Source organism: Lactuca serriola, chromosome 8, assembly GCF_051521515.1.
Source record: "Lactuca serriola cultivar US96UC23 chromosome 8, Lser_US96UC23_V15, whole genome shotgun sequence".
Lineage (NCBI taxonomy): Eukaryota > Viridiplantae > Streptophyta > Magnoliopsida > Asterales > Asteraceae > Lactuca > Lactuca serriola.
In genome coordinates this window covers 9,541,642-9,560,804 of record NC_136415.1, presented here as the reverse complement: position 1 = coordinate 9,560,804, position 19,163 = coordinate 9,541,642, and the positions used below count along the sequence as shown (strand labels likewise).

At 41.4% G+C, this 19,163-nt stretch overlaps 1 protein-coding gene across 1 annotated transcript; it reads right to left on the bottom strand.

Annotated features, from left to right (window-relative positions):
• Nucleotides 1-3,391: 3,391 nt before the first annotated feature.
• On the bottom strand, nt 3,392-18,710 carry LOC145066623 (uncharacterized). The gene is made up of 6 exons (XM_079013911.1): nt 18,314-18,710; nt 18,088-18,272; nt 4,306-4,555; nt 4,037-4,234; nt 3,685-3,899; nt 3,392-3,607 (listed from the first exon to the last, which is right to left on the bottom strand). Exons 1-6 carry the CDS (start codon nt 18,708-18,710, stop codon nt 3,392-3,394), a joined length of 1,461 nt encoding a protein of 486 aa, XP_078870037.1.
• Between the last annotated feature and the right edge of the window lie 453 nt (nt 18,711-19,163).

The window sequence follows — 19,163 nt, the reverse complement described above, 5'->3', positions numbered from 1 at the left end:
TTCAAAAAATGACCTTTCTTTATTTCTTCTTGACATTCTAGACCCAAACCCTTTTGGTTGGTCAATCTACTAAACTCATAATCTTGAGTTCTTTATTTGCACATATCTAAAGTCATGTACCTTACATCTCATCACATGGCTTATCACAAAACCATTTGATACTCTTTGTTTCTTCTTCGTCTCCTACAATTTAAGTCTAGGTGTGAACATACGAAACCTAATTCACTCAAACTGTAACATCCCGAAATAATAAGAGTAGAGTTGAAGGGCTAAAAGTGTTATTTGGGAAAGAGTGACTCGGCGAGTCCATGGCTGGACTCGGCGAGTAGAGTCGCGACTTGGTCGCATGTTAAGTAGCCGACTCAGCGAGTCGATGAGATGGACTCGGCGAGTAGGCGCTGGGTGGAGAAAACCCTAATTCTTGGGGTTGAGCCCTATATAAGGAACATTATGTTCCTTCCCCAGCCTCTTTATTTCCCTCTTGAGTTCCAGAAACCCTAAATCGCGGAGGAGCTCCATTGTTGAGTGGATTGGAGCATTGGAGAAGTTTGTTGAAGGAATTTTGTGAGAATTGAAGGCTTGGAGCAAGGGGCTTTGCTTGGATTCGAATTTCATTGAAGTTGAGGCGTCCATTGGAGGTAATATCTCGTTCTTGAGCTATCAATCTTATGGATTCATCATTTTGGGGTTTGTGGAGAGTATGTCTTGGTATGCTTTAGAGTTTGGAGGTTAGATCTGAGGTTGCTACCTCAGATCTGGAATATTGAGGGCCCAAAGTACATTAAAGTTCTTGTGGTTGGGTGCTTAGTGAAGCCATCATGTCCCAAACCCTAGCTATAAGTGAATAACGCATGGATCTCTTTGGATTCACGTAAAGTTTGCCACTTTACGTGATGGATGAGTTGTAGGAGGCTAGATCTATGTTTTGGAGCAATTGCATGGCCTGGATTACTTCTATATGGATTCAGACCGGTGGTACTCGGCGAGTCACATGGGTGGACTCGACGAGTTGCTTGATGATGGCCTGGAACTCGGCGAGTTGTATGAACAACTCGACGAGTAGGATGAAGATTGCCTGGAACTCGGCGAGTTGTATGAACAACTCGGCGAGTAGGTTGAAGATAGCCTTAGACTCGGCGAGTCTGTTCTTGGGCTCGGCGAGTCTTGTCGAAGAGTCCCAATATTTCCTGGTGGAGTCGAGAATCGGTGAGTCAAGGGATGACTCGGTGAGTTGTATGCGAGTGGACTCAGAGATGTTGAACTCGACGAGTCTCGGGGTGACTCGGCGAGTTAGGTCGCGGATTGAGTGAGGTTCTGATTATGGGAACTCGGCGAGTCATAGGGTTGACTCGGCGAGTAGGGTCAGTCAGGAGTTGACTTTGACCTTGTCTTTGACCAAGGGTTGACCAGTGGTTTCCAGGGGAATTTTGGTAATTGTTTATTGTTGTTTTGAGTTCAGTGCATTGGCGGTTGTCCAGTGGTGGAAATCGAATCAGTGATCGTAGCAGTTCGGGTTACCTGTTCAATCGGCAGTTTCGAGGTGAGTTATCCTCACTATATCCACAGGGTCTAAGGCACCAAGGTTGGCCCTAATCGGATTGAGATTCGGGTAGTTGTTGTTATGTTGTTGCTATGTTATGTTTGCATCCTGAGAGCTAGGATGGCATATAGAGACCTGTTTGAGATCGATATCCTGAGAGATAGGGTGATGCTATGCTAGTGACCTGTTAGGTCGGTATCCTGGTTAGGATGATGATATGCTATATGATCTGTTTGATCTGCTTGTTGACTGTGAATTGCTATATGATTGTACGTATATGTGCACATGGTTGTTTGGACTGTAGTTGGGTTGAGGTAGGTCCTGCTGCGTGCTGTAGGCCAAAATACCCAGGGTGGACCGGTTGTCCCGAAGGCCCAGCGAGCGGTCCGGATAGGCTGTAGGCCCCGAAAGGGCGGACCAGACATGCCGAGGGCTCGGAGAGTGGACCAGATAGACTGAAGGCCCGGTGCGACGGACCAGTCATACTGTAGACTCAGAGAGTGGACCAGGTGGATTGAAGGCCCGGGACCGGGCGGACCAATCACACTGTAGACTCGATGTATGTGGATAGACTCAGAGGGTGTACCAGGTGGACTGTAGGCCGGTGCGGCGAACCAGTCACACAGTAGACCCGAAGTGCATGGCTGTTCTGTGATCGGATATGTTATGGCACGTTATGCGTGTGTGGTATTTGTGGTTGGTATTTTGGGGATATCTCACTAAGCTTTCGGGCTTACAGTTGTGGTTTCATGTTTTTCAGGTTCTTCAGGAGATCGTGGCAAGGCGAAGGCGTGATCGTACCGCTCCTCATGATTTTGTAGTGTTGTGATTCTGGGAACACGTTAAATGTTTTGTATTGAAAACCCTTGATGTTTTTGAAAAATTTAAAATTGGTTGTATTTTTCGGTCGTTACACAAACTATGGCTCTAATACCAATTGTAATGATCCAATTTTATACATTTAATTAATTAATGATTATCAGAGTATTTTTTAACAAATGCGAAATTCTATAAAAATTAAAACACGTTACATCCCAAGTTTAATCACAAGTTTACAATAAACTCTATCTATTTAAATAATCTACAAGTAAATACAAATAAATAAAAATTATTCTTCTATTCTAACTCCTTATGCTCCTATCTTCTCGCGTATCATGACTGTTACCTGACCCTGCAAAACATGAAAAACAATTGCTACATCACACAACAAGTCTGGTGAGTTATATTCTATTCTCTTTTCATGTTCATATACTCTTCTTCAAGACAAAATTACGTAAATGGTCCTTGTGGTTGGCAAATTATAACACCGGAGGTCCTTTTCAAAGTTTATGAACACCATGAGTCCTTTTGAGAAGAAATTTGCACATGAGGGGTCCTTTTGGTAAACACCGTTAACTTAGAGATGTTATTCTCTCTCAAATGCCCAATATGTGAGGGCAATTTGGTATATTTTTGAATTACTTTACGTATTCACAAGGGATTTACTTTATGATGTGTATCCATGTTAGAATCAATAAAGGTTAGTTTGGTAATTTTCATATGAGGGATACCATTTTCTGTTAAGTGCTTCTTGAGTACTGCATCTTCCTGGATTAATATTAACATAACATCATGCAAGCAACAATTCTAGTATCATTTGTGTAAGCAAAAATATGATGTTTACATAAACTAAATTAAAATCAAATTTCACAAAAACATGATTTTTACACAAACTAAATTAAAATCTAATGTCACAAAAGCATTGTACTAAAAATATGTCTAACCAAAACACTACCCATAAGCAAAAGTCAAAAATTCTTTAACCAAAAATACCCAAAAGCAAAGTACCCATAAACACAAACATAACAAATATCACCCATCAGCCACTGCTTTGCCTTTCTTTTGCACTTCATTACCACCATCACTCATCCTTTCTCTTTCTCCACCTTGACCCTTACAGCTTCTTTGATTGTGCCCTTTGTTTCCACACTTGCTGCAGGTTATTGTGATGTACTTTCTGCTCAAGTCTTTCCCTGTAGTCACAACCTCACCTACAACTTTCTTTCTCTTCTTTTTTGGCCTCCCAACCTAAAAATAAAAAAGAAAAATATTAGAACCAGATAGTACCTAGTACCTGAGTATTATGTTTAAATTTTAAAGATTACCTGAATATGATGTTTAGGGGGCATTAGTATAAAAGGACATGCTGATTTGTGCCACATGCTCTTTCTATTAATAGGGTCTATTTTATGGCTATACATATCAGCCCATGTTTGAAGCCAATAAACTGGATGAACCCATGCCTCTATATCAGGTACTTTTTTTCCACCATACTTGATTTTGTCCCAAATTTCACTCACAGCATGACTACAAACAATGCCTATGAGTTCCCAATACATACAAGTACAAGTTTTTCCTTCAAATTGACCACATATTGGTCCTTCCTTAGAGTGGTCACCTGTGTCTTCTCAGCACCATTAAAAATGCACACATTTTGAGTTGCTTCTTTCTTAATACCTTCTAAAATGGTTGTAGCTGTTGGTGTTAGTGGTCCTTTAGATTTGTCAACGGATTTTTGAACAACAACTATCCTTTTCATCAAGTATTCTCTAATATATTCCAAACAAGTTATCACGGGTTTGTCTCTAGCATGAATGATTTTTGAATTAAATACCTCACACAAGTTATTTGTCAAGCTGTGTGTCTTTGCCCTTCCTATATAAGATTATATACATTTAATACAATTTATATAAAAATAGTGCAATAATAACAGGGAAAAGCCAAACCACTGAAATGAGCTCTACTCCAATGTGTTGCTGTAATTTTCTTCAACCAATCATGTGTTGTAACATCATACTTCTTGAACAACTCCATTGCATTGTCAAAATGTGGAATTGTAGTTGTTGTTGCAATGTCCCATAAGAAGTCCTTGTACTTTGTATCCCTCCAATGCAGCCTCATATTCTCATGAATATGTCGTAAACAATATATATGCTCAGCATTTGGGAACATCTGATTGATAGCAGGTATGATACCCTAATTTAAGACAACAAACATAAATTAGATAGTTACAAATTAGCAATAGAAATAGCAGTTATGACAATTGATGAGATTAATACTTAACCTTGAAGATCGATTAGATCTTAAACAGGTGAATAAATATTTAAACAGTAAGAACGAATGTAAAATAAAGAATAACTCAACGATGAATCAAACAGGTTGAATGATTATAAAATAACCCTCAGAAGAGCTCGATAAAGAACATCAACTGTAGAGGGTTAGTAGGTTTACAAGAACGATCAAAGAAATATGTAATTCTATCGTAATACTCTTAATCGTTAAAACATTAACCTAATATGCATGCAAGCATATACTTATATAGTAACCTAGCAAGCTCACGGTATGGACAGGCCCAAAACCGGAATACAAAATTAAATGGACTAACAGCCGAGCCCATTGACGCAATCTTCAAACGAATCTTCAACCCAACAATCTCCCCCTTTGCGTCAATTGGAGCGAGATCTTCACTTGTTGCTTGGGCCTGCAGCTAAAGCAGGTACCTTCTTCTTCACGGTGTTAAACAGACGCGTGATTAGAGCAAGTATTGTCTGTCTAAACCGGATGTACCACTGGATCATGTCGTTGAAGTACTTGACATCATCCGCTGCATTCTCTTTACACCTTCGAATGATCGATAACACATGCTCTAGACAAGCAGTGGTGTAAAGATGTTTGTCAGCTAAAGCGAAGAGACATTTCTGTCCTTCAGCTCTAGTGAACATAACCGAATTACGTCTCGGATCGATCTTGCCCATCTTCATTTTATTAAGATCACTGGCCGATCCCACAGGAGCTATCTTCGGTTTCTTCTTGAAGACTGTGGCAACCTCCTGATCCATTAGGGCAACCTCCATGATGTAACAGACTAACATCCTTTTGAGATGGTCTATAATGGGACCATATTCGGCTTCATCAGTCAAAAGGATATTATGCAAGACGATCCAATCATGAGGATTTAAATTCGGTAGATCTGCCAGGTATATATGATGTTCAGTTCTTGCAGACCCTCGAATCACCTTGAACCGAACGTTTATGAACCTTCCTTCGGTGTAAGGCTTTAAGACCCGAACGTTCACTATCTTCTGGGCGCTCCAAGTTTGATACTGAGGACGAGCAACCTTCAGATAGAATTCGATCAACTCCCTATCCACCTCAGGGTTTGGATGAGGGACTTAAAAAATGTTAGAGAAGGCATGGAAGATAAACACCTTTCGAGTCAACGGCATGTCGAACTGCGAATCGAAAGAATTATAGCAATTGAATGAAATCACCGGCTCGATCCATAAGATGCTAGGAGTATCTATGGCCTCTTTAATCATGCGCTCCCGAGTCCAGGCAGGGAAGAGAGTTTTCCTGCTCTCGAGGAGATCGTGGGCTTCCTTTTGCATGCGTTCGGCTTCTTCAGCCTCTCGCGCCACACGATTGACATCATCATCCACATTGCGACTGTTTTCATGTTTCAACATGTCCGCAATGGTTGCATCATCTTCATCTTCATCTTCTTCCTCAGCTATGTGTTTCCCTTTATCCTTCACACCCGAACCCGAAGCTTGACCAGTCGGAGGTGGTTCGGTTGTGTGAGTAGCTTTGGAGGAAGGAGGTGGTTTCGATCCGGACTTTACTTCTCCCCCTTGTTTCGGATCGGACACGAAACTAGGTAAACCTTCGATTTTGCTGAGAAGGTCCATGGCAGGAGCAAGTTTTTCAGCAAGGGTTCGCCTTACCGAATGATTGAGTATTGGATCGTGTGCTTCTAGGATGTTTGATAGTGCGGCGTGTACATCCGAAACACATGTTTTTATTACCTCCCGTTCGGATCGAAGAGCTTCAAGCTGTTGCTGTGAGTTTGAAAGCTGAGTGCTCTTGAACTTAAGGGCGGTGGTTTTGCTTGCCAGAACGTCCATTAATGAGTTTTCAGCTGCGAGATCCTCCTGAAGCTTAGCGAGGCGCTCATCAATGGAGGCACGAAGGGCCGAGTTGTCATTGCTAATAGATTGGCGAAGTGAAGCGAATGACTGTAACTCCGTTGAGACGAACTTGGCCAACTGCTGAACTATTGGTTCCAAAGTTGTCTTTGTGGCATCAGCGCTCTCCTGTAGGGACTTCAACAGGGAAGAAGCGTCTGAGAATAGTTTATCGACTTTTTCGGTCGCAGCCTCACATGATTTTGTGGAGGCGTCTATGGCGGCAGTGGCTGAAGCTACCGAATCATGCTGAGCCCTAGAGAAGGCATCAACAATCTTCTGAAGAGCGGCTTCAGAGAGAGATGATTGAGCGTTTGTGGATGACGCAAGAAGCAGATCAACCTTCTCGTTTAGCTCCTTCAGATGTTTCTTTGTCACTGGAGCATCATCCTCTTCGTCACTTTGAACCTGAAACGGACTAAAATAGACCGAATCGAAGGTCATGTTTTCACCGCCAAGAAACGGGTTATCTCCATCAGAGGCATGATCTGGAGATGGTGGGGGTGGTGAAGCTGGGGGTGTGGTGGTTTTGGTAGGTTCAGGTTGAGTGGGTGTGGGGTTAGTTTCGGGTGGTGGTTGAGTATGGGTAGGTTCGGTTGTATGGTGGGTTTCGGTTTGAGGTGGTTCGGTTACGGGTGGTGTTTCGGTTGTAGTGGTATGAACCCCCGTATCAGATACGTTGGTTGTAACCTTTGTAGTGGTTGTGGTGGTATCTGTGAAAATGGGTGGTGGTATAGGGAAAGAGGTTGGAGGAATAGTGGTAGTGGGAATTATGGTCGGAATGGAAGTAGGGATGGTTTGAGGAGGTGAAGGAACTGGTGAATTATGAAGTTCCATCTCTGGGGTAGCCGAGCGGGGTGGTGTGTTGCCTCTTTGAGGGGTTTCGCCTCCTTGAGAGCCATCCGAACCCGAACTCTCATTTTATGAGTCACTCGAAGAGGAAGGAATAAGAAGTTTTCGCTTCGGTTGAGTCTTCCTTCTCTTCGGCTGCGGTGACTTGGCAGGTTTCGTTTGTTTCCTCTTCCTGGGAGAAGGACCTTTAGCAGCTTTGGTCACTTGCTTCCCTTTGTCCGCCTTTTTGCCCCTGTTCACCGATTTGTCAGCATCATGGATGGACTTCAGCATTTCCGGTGTAAGGTCCCTAGGTCCAGTTGCCCTGAACTCCTTGATCGTCCGGATTAGCCTGCTGTCAGAGGGAACGTCGCCATACATTGTCTCCGAAATAGAGCCAATGAACGAGAATTTAGATGCATCAGAGACGATGATCTTCTTGGTATGAAACGTACCGATTGAAGACATCGATGCACCAGCAGCAGTGGGAATATCAAACCTGTCCATTGCCCACTTTGTGATTAGAATCCAGAACCGGGCATACGACACCTCAGAATGTTGTGATGAAGAAGAAAGGCTCTGGATGAGCTATTGCCAGAGAACCAACCCAAAATCTAAGTTGACCCCGTTGTAAACTGCATACATGATCGACAAGAACAGTCGACTAGCGCCATCGGATCCTGAGCTCCGTTCTGATAAGCCCTTGAAGAGGACTGTGAACATGCCGTTCCACTGTGGCGGCAAGCAAGATTTCTTGAACTTTGCGACGGAGGTGAGGACCTCCGTGTACCCCATATTGTAAAACATGCTATACAGATGCCCAACCGGAATCGTCTCCGGATTAATTCTCGATGGGTCAGCAGCCAACCCTAGCAGTGTGCAGAAACGTTGTCGAGAAATGGAGGTCTTGTGATCAACAACCTCGAAGAACACCCGCTCGACTGCTTTGTCGTAATAGGCAGTCGCATAAACCTGCGAGAGAGTCGCCATGGGCACAGACTCAATCCTGGAGAGAGCCGGAGCGAGTTGGGAGTACTTCAGGCACTCAATGATCGGCGACATGTAGGAGTCGTACGCCAGAGGGTTGAGATCGATCACCAGGCATTGTTGAGGACGAATAGGAAGGATCTGGGAGGTAGCATGGACTGAGGATGATTCCGCCATTGTTGAAGGTAGTAGAAGAAGAAGATGAACAGTGAAGCTTTTGGGAGTTTTTGCTCTCTAGAAAATCCGGAAACAGTAAAAAGGTAAATGAGAGTGTAGGCTGCCTTTTATAGTGAGGGAATGGAGAGAGAAAAATCGTTTCAAATCTTCTATGCGAGGATCACGTAGGAAAGAGAGTGTCAGATTCCTAGGATCACGCCACCCAACAAGCGCCGTTTCAGAAGAAAACCGTTTCAAATCCTCACGCGCCTTTAAGTGCCAGAGAGAAATCCCTTGAAATTCGCACACGCGTCCATGATGTCAGTAAAAGTATGGGCGTTTCAAATCCACACGCGCCCCATTTTTACCGTCGTTTGAAATTCAATCCTTTTAACTCCCGCCGAGTCAGCAACCTTTCGTCTTATCTTTTAAACGACATCTTTTGAATTAAATACCCACGTGGAATATTTTTTACCACAGCTTCATAAATAACCACCAAAGCAATAATACAGCATGTAGTAATTAGTAACGGAATTTTGGAAAATCAAAGATTTTCGTGCTAAGAGTGTAAAAAAAAGGAATAAAGCAACTCTTTTAAGGAATAAATGTGATGTCAATAAAGACACGAAACAAGTGATCCCGGGCACGAATCTCTTCCTTCAAGATCAAGAGAGACCTTAAAGTGTTTATGTGGATTCCCGTTGAATTACGATCAAACATTTATGAATAAATGTTGAAAGGCTTCTTTTAATTAGGCTAAGTAAAGGTGGCTTTCGCTTTGATTCAGCAATTCTAATCTTGAAATAAGAAAGAAAGTGAACAAAGTACTTGTGAGACCGGTGTAGTCTGTTGAACAAGTAGGTAGGAATTAATTTTAAATAGCTTGGAAAAGATAAAATCTAAAAAAAAAATTAAAAACTGGATCCCAAGGGAAGAAATGTTATGGTGTTTAACAATTTCATAGTAATCACACAAAATAAAGGTTGAGATTTCATGAAGGTACATCCGTCAATTCTTTGGTGAAAACTTGAGCAAATTAATTGTTCACCGTCAATTCGTTAGGTGTTGAATTTTGGGTTTCACTCAGCTCGTAGTGACACGAAACTAAGATCACAAACACAGATGTTGTGTAACCATAAACCTCAGTGGGAATTTCTGAGAGTCTCAAGGGTTACGTTGATGAAACGAATATAGTGGAGAAATGTAATGGGGATGGTGTAAGAAATTAAAGTACCTCTGCTGCGAAAATAAGGACCAAGCAGAAAAACTCTTAACTCATGTGAGAAGAGAGTGAGGTAGCTCGCGATTAGAATAAATGCAGTAGCCTTATTGGGAAGACAAGGTTTGTTTATACCAGGTCATTAAGGCGATTATTCAGAATCTTATGAGGCTTGGGACACATACAGCAGCATGCTTCTAGGGACACTTAAGTAATCCAACAATTATATCCCCATAAACGAACGAGCACAAGTGAAATTAAAAGAGAAAAATATTTTTGGAGTTTTTGAAGTAGATAATAAATAAATAAAAAAATAAAATAAGAAAAATTAAAAGAAAAAAAATAAAAGGTAAAAAGTAAGCAAAGAAAATAAGACTCGAAAAAAAACTTTGGAAGACTTTGAAAAACCGAACCCGAGCGTTCGGTTGGTTTCGGTTGAAGAAAATTTTGAAAAACCGAACCTAAGCGCTCGGTTGATTTCGGTTTAAGAAAATTTTGAAAAACCGAACCCGAGCGTTCGGTTGGTTTCGGTTTAAGAAAATTTTGAAAAACCGAACCCGAGCGTTCGGTTGGTTTCGGTTTAAGAAAATTTTGAAAAACCGAACACGAACCTTCGGTTGGTTTCGGTTTAAGAAAATTTTGAAAAACCGAACCCGAACCTTCGGTAGGTTTCGGTTTTGGAAAATTTTTGAAAACCAATGAATTGAGACATGCAATCAGAATATACTTTTGACAATAAAATAAACAACTTTGTACAAGAAATATACAACTAAGAAAACTACCTTTGTAGTGATGAGCGAGGCAGATTATGTAACCGAACCTGAACGTTCGGTAAAGTTCGCTTCTTACGTTTGAGGTTGAGAGGTAGTTTGAGGTACTGATTCTGATTCCATCATACCTAGCCCTTGTAAAATTTTTGTTGAATGATGCTTCAGGAAGAGCTTTGGTAAAGACGTCAGCCAGTTGATCAGTGGTTCTTACGAAGTGAACTTCGGCGTTTCCATCTTCCACGTGATCTTTGATGAAGTGATACCTCAGTGCTATGTGTTTGGTTTTAGAGTGTTGCACTGGGTTATGACAGATCCTAATTGCACTTTCAGAGTCACAATATAGTGGGATCTTCTTCATATTGAGTCCATAGTCTCGAAGTTGACTCTGGATCCAAATCACTTGAGAGGTGCAGGATGCAGCGGCTATGTATTCCGCTTCGGCAGTAGACAACGACACGCACGTTTGTTTCTTGAATTGCCAGCTTACCAACTTCCCGTCAAGGAATTGACAGCCACCAGTGGTGCTTTTTCTGTCGAGTCCACATCCTCCAAGGTCTGCATCTGAATAGGCTTGAACGAAGAAGCCTGAGTTGGAAGGATACCATAGACCTAAGGAGGTGGTTCGCTTGAGATAGCGTAAGATGTTCTTTACTGCAAGCATGTGAGGTTCGCGTGGGTTTGCCTGAAATCGAGCACAATAACATACAGAAAACATGATGTCAGGCCTGCTAGCAGTAAGATACATTAGTGAGCCTATCATTTGACGATAGAGCGTGATATCAACAGCCGGTTTTTCTAGAGATGGAGTTAGCTTGGTGCCGAATGCCATTGGGACTTTGACTTTGGAGTCTCCCATTATACCAAACTTTACTAGGAGAGTCTTCGTGTAAGCTTCCTGATTGATAAAGATGCCTTCGGGTCCCTGTCTAATATTTAATCCAAGGAAAAAGTTAATAGGACCCATTGAGCTCATTTCAAATTTAGTCTCCATCGGCTTTCTGAATTCAGCTGTTAGGCTGGGATTCGTTGAGCCAAAGATGATGTCATCGACATAAATTTGAACTATCATAAGGTGGTTACCTTCCTTTTTGCGAAAGAAGGTTGGGTCAACCGAACCTTGTTTGAATTTAGACATCTTTAAGAATTTAGTTAGCGTTTCATACCAGGCTCTCGGAGCTTATTTGAGGCCATACACAGCTTTATCCAGAATGTAGCAATGATTTGGATATTTTTCGTTCACAAACCCCGGAGGTTGCTCCACATACACGGTTTCTTCGAGTTCTCCATTAAGAAATGCACACTTGACGTCCATTTGGAAAACTTCAAAGTTTTTGTGGGCAGCGTAAGCAAGAAAGATTCTTACAGATTCCAGCCTAGCTACAGGAGCAAAAGTCTCTTCATAATCAATTCCTTCCTCCTGACAATAACCCTTTACCACTAGACGAGCCTTGTTCTTTATAACATTCCCTTCCTTGTCCATTTTATTCCTAAAGACCCATTTGAGAGCAACAACCGAGGCATCTTGAGGAGTTGGAATCAGGCGCCAGACTTTGTTCCTTTCAAACTCGTTCAGTTCGTCTTGCATTGCTTGAACCCAATCGGAGTGATCGAGAGCAGTGTTAACTGTCTTCGGTTCAACTTTTGATACGAATGAGTTGAACATACAAAACTCAACCTTTGAAAATAAGGATGTCTGCTTTGCCTTGAGTTGTGATCGGGTCAGTACCTTTTCAAAGACATCACCAACCACTTGAGAGATAGGATGATCTCTGGTCCATTTGACAAGAGGAGGGTAGTTTGGATCAAAGGTGGGATCTAGTTCAGCGTGGATCGTTTCTTCTGGCTCGGATTGGCTTTCATAGTCGAGAGTCATATCAGCTTGCTCCCCCTCGATAGATGAGCTTTCTGGAATGATTGGAGAAACTTGAGGTTCAGAGGTTTCTTGTGGTGCTTGGGATTCAAGCATTGATGCACCTTCGGTTGGTAAAGCACTTTCGGTTGAAGAAGTACTTTCGGTTGCAGTTGTAGAGCATGGTTCCCCCTCAGCATATGAGCTTGGCTCCCCCTCAACTGAAGCATCGTTGGATGGAGGTTCATCAGAATTCGATCCTCCTTCGTTCATTCTCCTGGAAGCTTCTTCGACAATTTGTTTCATATGGTCTACCTGGTTGTCTGCTGCTCCTGCTTCTGAGAGAGTAGCTTTCTCTGGTTCGTCAAATAGCTCCATAAACTTCTCGAATAGATTAGCGATCGAGATTGTGACCTAGCCAGTTTGAGGAATGATTTCCCCGACGGTATCTTCTTTGGTCTGTAGCTTTTTGACATAGCTATCGTCAAAGGTCACGTAATATGTTTCTTCGATTTTTCTCGAACGTTTGTTGAGGATTCTGTATGCTTTGGATGTGAGAGAGTAGCCCAGAAAGATTCCCTCGTCGGCTTTGACATCAAACTTGTTGCAGTGCTCTTTAGAGTTAAAGATGAAACACCGTGAGCCGAACACATGGAAAAATTTCACATTGGGCTTCCTGTTGTTGAGAATCTCATAAGGTGTGAGCGTGAATCGCTTGTTGAGATAGGACATGTTATGTGTAAAACAAGCAGCAGAAATAGCATCAGCCCAAAAATAAAGAGGTAAGGAAGCGAAACTTAGCATAGTTCGGGCAGCTTCACACAAAGATCGGTTTCGTCTTTCGACAATTCCGTTCTGTTGAGGTGTGTAGGGAGCTGAGAAGTTGTGACTTATTCCCTTTTCTGCTAGAAATTCTTCAAATTCCCTGTTCTTGAATTCCAGACCGTTGTCGCTCCTGATGTTGCGAACGACCTTCTTGAGCTGTACTTCAATCTGCTTGATGAACAATTTCAGCTTATGAGTCGCTTCAGATTTGAGCTTTAGAAAGAACACCCATGTAAATCGTGAAAAGTCATCAACAATAACAAGAATATACTTGCTACCACCGATGCTTTCGATAGATGATGGACCACACAAATCAATATGAAGTAATTCAAGTGGTTCAACAACTTTTGTGTTAATTATAGATGGATGACTTTGACGACTCTGCTTCCCCATTTCGCATGCAGCACACAAATGATCTCTGTCAAACTTGAGCAGTGGAAGGCCTCGAACATGACCTCCAGTGACAAGTTTGTTAATATCTTTGAAGTTGAGATGAGAGAGTCTTCGGTGCCACAACCAGCTTTCGTCAGATTGAGCTTTTGATAACAGGCATATAGCTGGGTTTCCTTTGATGGGTTTAAGATTTAGAGGAAACATTTCACCCTTGCGTTCCGACTTGAGAATTACTTTCTTTGTCTTCTTCTCAATAATTTCAGAACCTTCATTGTCGAATGAGACTTTGAGACCTGTACCTCCAACAAGCTGAGATACACTAATGAGGTTGTGTTGGAGTCCTTCCACATATGCCACCTTCCTTATTGTAAAATCACCATTAGTTATCATTCCGTATCCCTTTATGGTGCCGAAAGAATTGTTTCCAAACTTGACGTTGCCACCATTTGAAAGAGACCTGTATTCCCGGAGCTCCTCTTTCCTCCCTGTCATGTGACGTGAGCATCCACTATCGATGTACCATTCTTCGTCGAACTGCTCGTCACTTATAACCTGCAAAAGTTAAGCAGATTTAGGAACCCAAAGTTTCTTGGGTCCTCGTGAGCTTTTCATGGGAACAGGAATAGTAAGAGAGATGTCAACAAGATATGTTCGTTTTATAAGTGTTGTTTCATCTTTCCTTTTAATGGTAAAAACTTTGATTTTATTAGGATTAGGTGCGTTCGGTTTAGACTCTGGTTTGGATGCATCAACCTTCTGTTTGCCTTTTTGTTCAGCTGACGAATGAGATTTTTGGGAATGAACAGAATGAGCTTTAGAGCTAGATGGAGATGAATTGGAAGAATTAGAAGAATTAGATGAATGAGAAGGAATGGACTTAGATTGAGATGACTTCTTGACTGGAGACTCTAGGTGACCCTTTTGCTTTTGATTATTGGTGGGACTGACCTTAGAGTTTTGATCTCTTTTAACTTCAGAACCGAACCTTTGCTTTCGGTTGAAGCAGTTCTCTGAACCGAACCTATGCTTTCGGTTGGAGTCATTCTCAGAGCCGAACCTTTGGTTTCGGTTGGTATTCTCTTCTGAACCGAACCTTGGCTTTCGGGTGTTATTATCTTCTGAACCGAACCGTGGCCTTCGGTTGTTATGGCTCTCATGCTTTTTGACAGGATTGTTCTCAAACTTCAGATTCTTGTCTTGATGTGAGAAATATGCATTCTGGGATTGCCAGAATTGTTTCCTTTCAAAGAGATTTTTCCTGTATCTCTGGTTCCTTTCACGTTTCAGATTCCTCATCTGCTTCGGTTGATGATGAATATTGGCTTTCCTTTTCGGTTTCTCCTTAGCAGGTTCACTTTGAGCTGTGGGAGTTTCACTTTGAACTGAGGAACTAGAAGGAATGTCTTCTTTTTCCGAACTTCCATTCTCTTGAGGAATGTCTTTCGTACCACTAGTACTTGGCACATCGAAATTATCTGGCTTGTTCAGAGGTTCTGGTATGTATCTACCTTTACTAATCCATGAAGTCCTTTCTGACAAGCCTACCGTTTCATCTGCATTATCGATTGGTGCTGACCAGAAGAACTCATCACATCCACCAGCATTGTCTTCGTTTACAATAGTTGTTAGTTCAGCAGTCTGATGTTCGGTTACTCCAGTGACCTTGTACACTTGATTTGGAGTGGTCTGGACCTTTTGATATACAACCGCTTTCTCTACTAAGATCGGGGACTTTTGTTGGGACAATCGAGCGAACTCCACTGAATTTTCAGAAATTAGATTCTTGTGGTTTTCAAGTTCGTTTTTTACAAATTCTGAGCAGTCAATCGTGTCTTCTACAGAAATTTCACTCATGTTGTCGTCCTCATTAAGCTCAGATGCATTTTCAACATCAATTTTGTTTTCTGAGCTCAGGTTGGCGTTTAAAGAGTCAAATTTTTGTATGGTTTCGATTCTCAGTTTAAGTCTATCATTTTCATCCAAAAGATTTTTAAGCATGTTCTTGTGGTCCTTGGATTTAATGAAAGATTCTATTTTGTCCAGTCCATACATGTAGGTCGGATTGACGTCATCAGATGATATCACACTCTCACAATTATAAGCTTCGGCATCGATTTCATCCTCCTTAAACTCAAGGAAGGGAAAAATCATGCGATGGATCTTTTGGCCTATTTCACAGTCCAAGTGAAGCTGAGTAATATTAGAATAAAGACGTTTTGCAATTAAACAAAAAACATTCCGCTGTTTTAACAACTTTAAATTGTCTCTTTGTAAATAAATGTTTTCGTCTTTTATTTTAACTAATTCAGACTCCTTCAACTCGATCCACATGCGCCGCTCCTCACTCTTCGACGACACCCTGCTTAATTGATCAGTTAGGTTAGAATTGGTGACTCGAGTTTGAGTTAAACTACTATCTAGATGAGAAATTCTTGTATTAACATTTTTTAGTTCTTTCTCATATGAGGATTGTGGTACTTTAAATGAAACGAAAACTGATTGTACCTTCTTGATCAGTTCATCAAGCTCGTTGAACTGCACGCTGAGCGGTTTGGCCGTAAAGCACATGTCCTGCTGCTCCTTCGGTTCATCGCTTCCTCCATCAGTGTTGTATCCCCTCATCTGAGATACATCAGACACCATCAAGCACCGTCCTCCACTGCTTTCCTCCTTTGCCACACAAGCCTTTCCATGCGAAGGCTTCCTCACTTCATCGTCTTCTGAGTCGGTTGACCAAACTTCAACTCCACCGAACTCGTCATCAGCAACCAAACCCTGCACAATAAGAGCATTCATGGAAGGGTTAGTGGTAGATTTCTTCTTCTTCATCTCATCAAGCTTTTTCTGTAGCAAAGCTTCCTCATCCTTTTCTTCATCTTTTTCAGCCATTTTCTTAAGGACACAATCCTTAGCATAGTGATTCTTCCCTCCACAGTAGTAACAGCTTACTCCAGAATCACCATCTGCTTTCGGTTCCTTCTTGGGCTCTTCAACCTTCGGTTCATTATTAACCTTTTCTGAACTGTAACTCCCCTGCCAGTTTCGGTTTTTGTTGCTGGGGAATCTCTTCTTTATGAACCTCTTGGGGTTAGACACCATCATAGCATAATCCTCAGATGTGAGGTCATACTCCTCCAAGTTGAAGTCTTCATCCTCCATCACAGCTTTACTTTTTGACAGGAGGGCCAGAGAACCTAGGCTTGAAACAACGTTCTTTTCCTGCAGCACAATCTTCTCCTGAGACTTGAGAATACCCACCAGTTTCGCCAAAGAATATGATTTAAACTGCTCATGGGCTTTGACTGTTGACACCACTGCTCTCCATTCTGACCTTAGACCATTTAAGAACGTAACCTTCTGCTCGATAAGCTTCCTTTCAATGTCATGTTTGATCATCCTGCTGAGAAGATGATTGAAGCGATCGAACGTCTGGGTCACGGTTTCTTCGGCTCCTTGCCTGAATTCTCCAAACTCAGATAAGAGCAAGGTTTGGATAGAATATTCGAGATCCTCGTCTGTAGAGTACAGTTCGCGAAGTCTATCCCAAACTTCCTTTTCCGTCGTGCATGAGCTGACCAACCTGAAGGTGTCGGACTGAAGGGCGAATCTTATCAATCTTAACGCCTTGATATTACACTGGAATTTATCCTTTTCATCTTGTGCAATATCTTTGACATCCTTCAGCAGATCGTTATACTCCTTTTGAGTTTTAACAATTCTTGACGTTGCAGAATGAGAAAAAGGTCCATTAATGATTGCTTCCCATATGAGGTATCCATTATCCTCAGATCCTATAACGTAGTCTTCAAAGTGATGCGCCCAGACTTCATAATCATGGGTATATAGGATTGGAATCTTCGTCGTCGAACCGATGCTGTTGGAAATATTGATAGGATTTGATTGCGATTCGTCCATTATGATCGAAAAAACCTGTTAAAAGATCAGACTTGTAATAACTCAGATTAGGGCAAAACAATAAATATCAAGATACGTCAATAATGAGATGACGGCTCAATAAATATTAGTAATTGCGGAAAAACCCTAATTGAAACCTTTTCACAGAAAAGATGTGTATCGATTACACAGCCTCATGCTCTGATACCAATTGATGAGATTAATACTTAACCTTGAAGATCGATTGGATCTTAAACAGGTGAATAAATATTTAAATAGTAAGAACGAATGTAAAATAAAGAATAACTCAACGATGAATCAAACAGGTTGAATGATTATAAAATAACCCTCAGAAGAGCTCGATAAAGAACATCAACTGTAGAGGGTTAGTAGGTTTACAAGAACGATCAAAGAAATCTGTAATTCTATCGTAATACTCTTAATCGTTAAAACATTAACCTAATATGCATGCAAGCATATACTTATATAGTAACCTAGCAAGCTCACGGTATGGACAGGCCCAAAACCGGAATACAAAATTAAATGGACTAACAGCCGAGCCCATTGACGCAATCTTCAAACGAATCTTCAACCCAACAACAATCTAAAAAGAATTTTACTTTTTGTCTGTCAGAAATAAAGGTGAAGTTTGAAGATGCATTTAAATCTAGGTCATCTGCTAAACACTCTAAGAACCAACTCCATGAACTTTTAGTCTCAGCTTCAACAATACTGTAGGCTAGATGGTAGATTCCGTTGTTTGAATCTAGACCTACAGCAGACAAAACTTGACCTGGGAAGGACCCTTTAAGAATGCACCATCAAATCCCAAAAAATCTCTCATACCTGCTTTAAAACCCAACTTCAAAGCACCCAAGCAAACATAAACTCTTCTAAAGATTCTAGACTGTGAACTGGGATTTGGTTCACTATACACATCTACTTTGAATGTTGTTCCAACATTAGATCTCATTAGTTCTAATCCATAATCCCTGAGTAAAGCATATTGCTTTTGAAAATCCCCAAACACTTGTTTTTGAGCGATTTGTTTAGCCCTAAAAGCTTTCATCCTTAAAAACCCCACTTCATATTTTTTTTGCAGCTCTTCATGTAAGGCACTAACAGGAATAGTAGGGTTCCTCTCCACTTGTCCAATGAGATTTTTAGCCATGAAATTTGCTGTGCAAGCTTTGATTTCTCTAGTATGAACACAGTTGTGATCTGTAACTATACTTTTCACCATCCACTCCTCTTCACTATTTCTCCTTGAAACAAACAATAACCAAGGGCAAGTGGAAGAACTAGACTGAACAACTATTTTTTGCTTCTAATCTTGCTTTTTGTCCATGGCCCACATTGACTAAAGTCTGGAACAACACCGTTGCATTTTACCCTTATTCTTGTTTTGTCATTTTTTTCAAAATAAAGGGACCTCTTAGTGTGTATTGAATGAAGTTTCACCAACTGCTTCACATCCTCTTTATTTTTAAATCTTTGACCAAGTCTGAATGTTGGTTGATGAACTTCCCCTAGTGAACAAAGAATTGGCTTTGCAAGATTTTTCAACATTTCCATCCTCTTGTCCCCTGCAACTATCCCAGAATCAAGAACTTGGGTATCAATGACATTCAGTTCATCTTCACCATTGTCAAATGAATCAAGAATTGGAATGGTAATTGGATCTCTGTCAACTTCT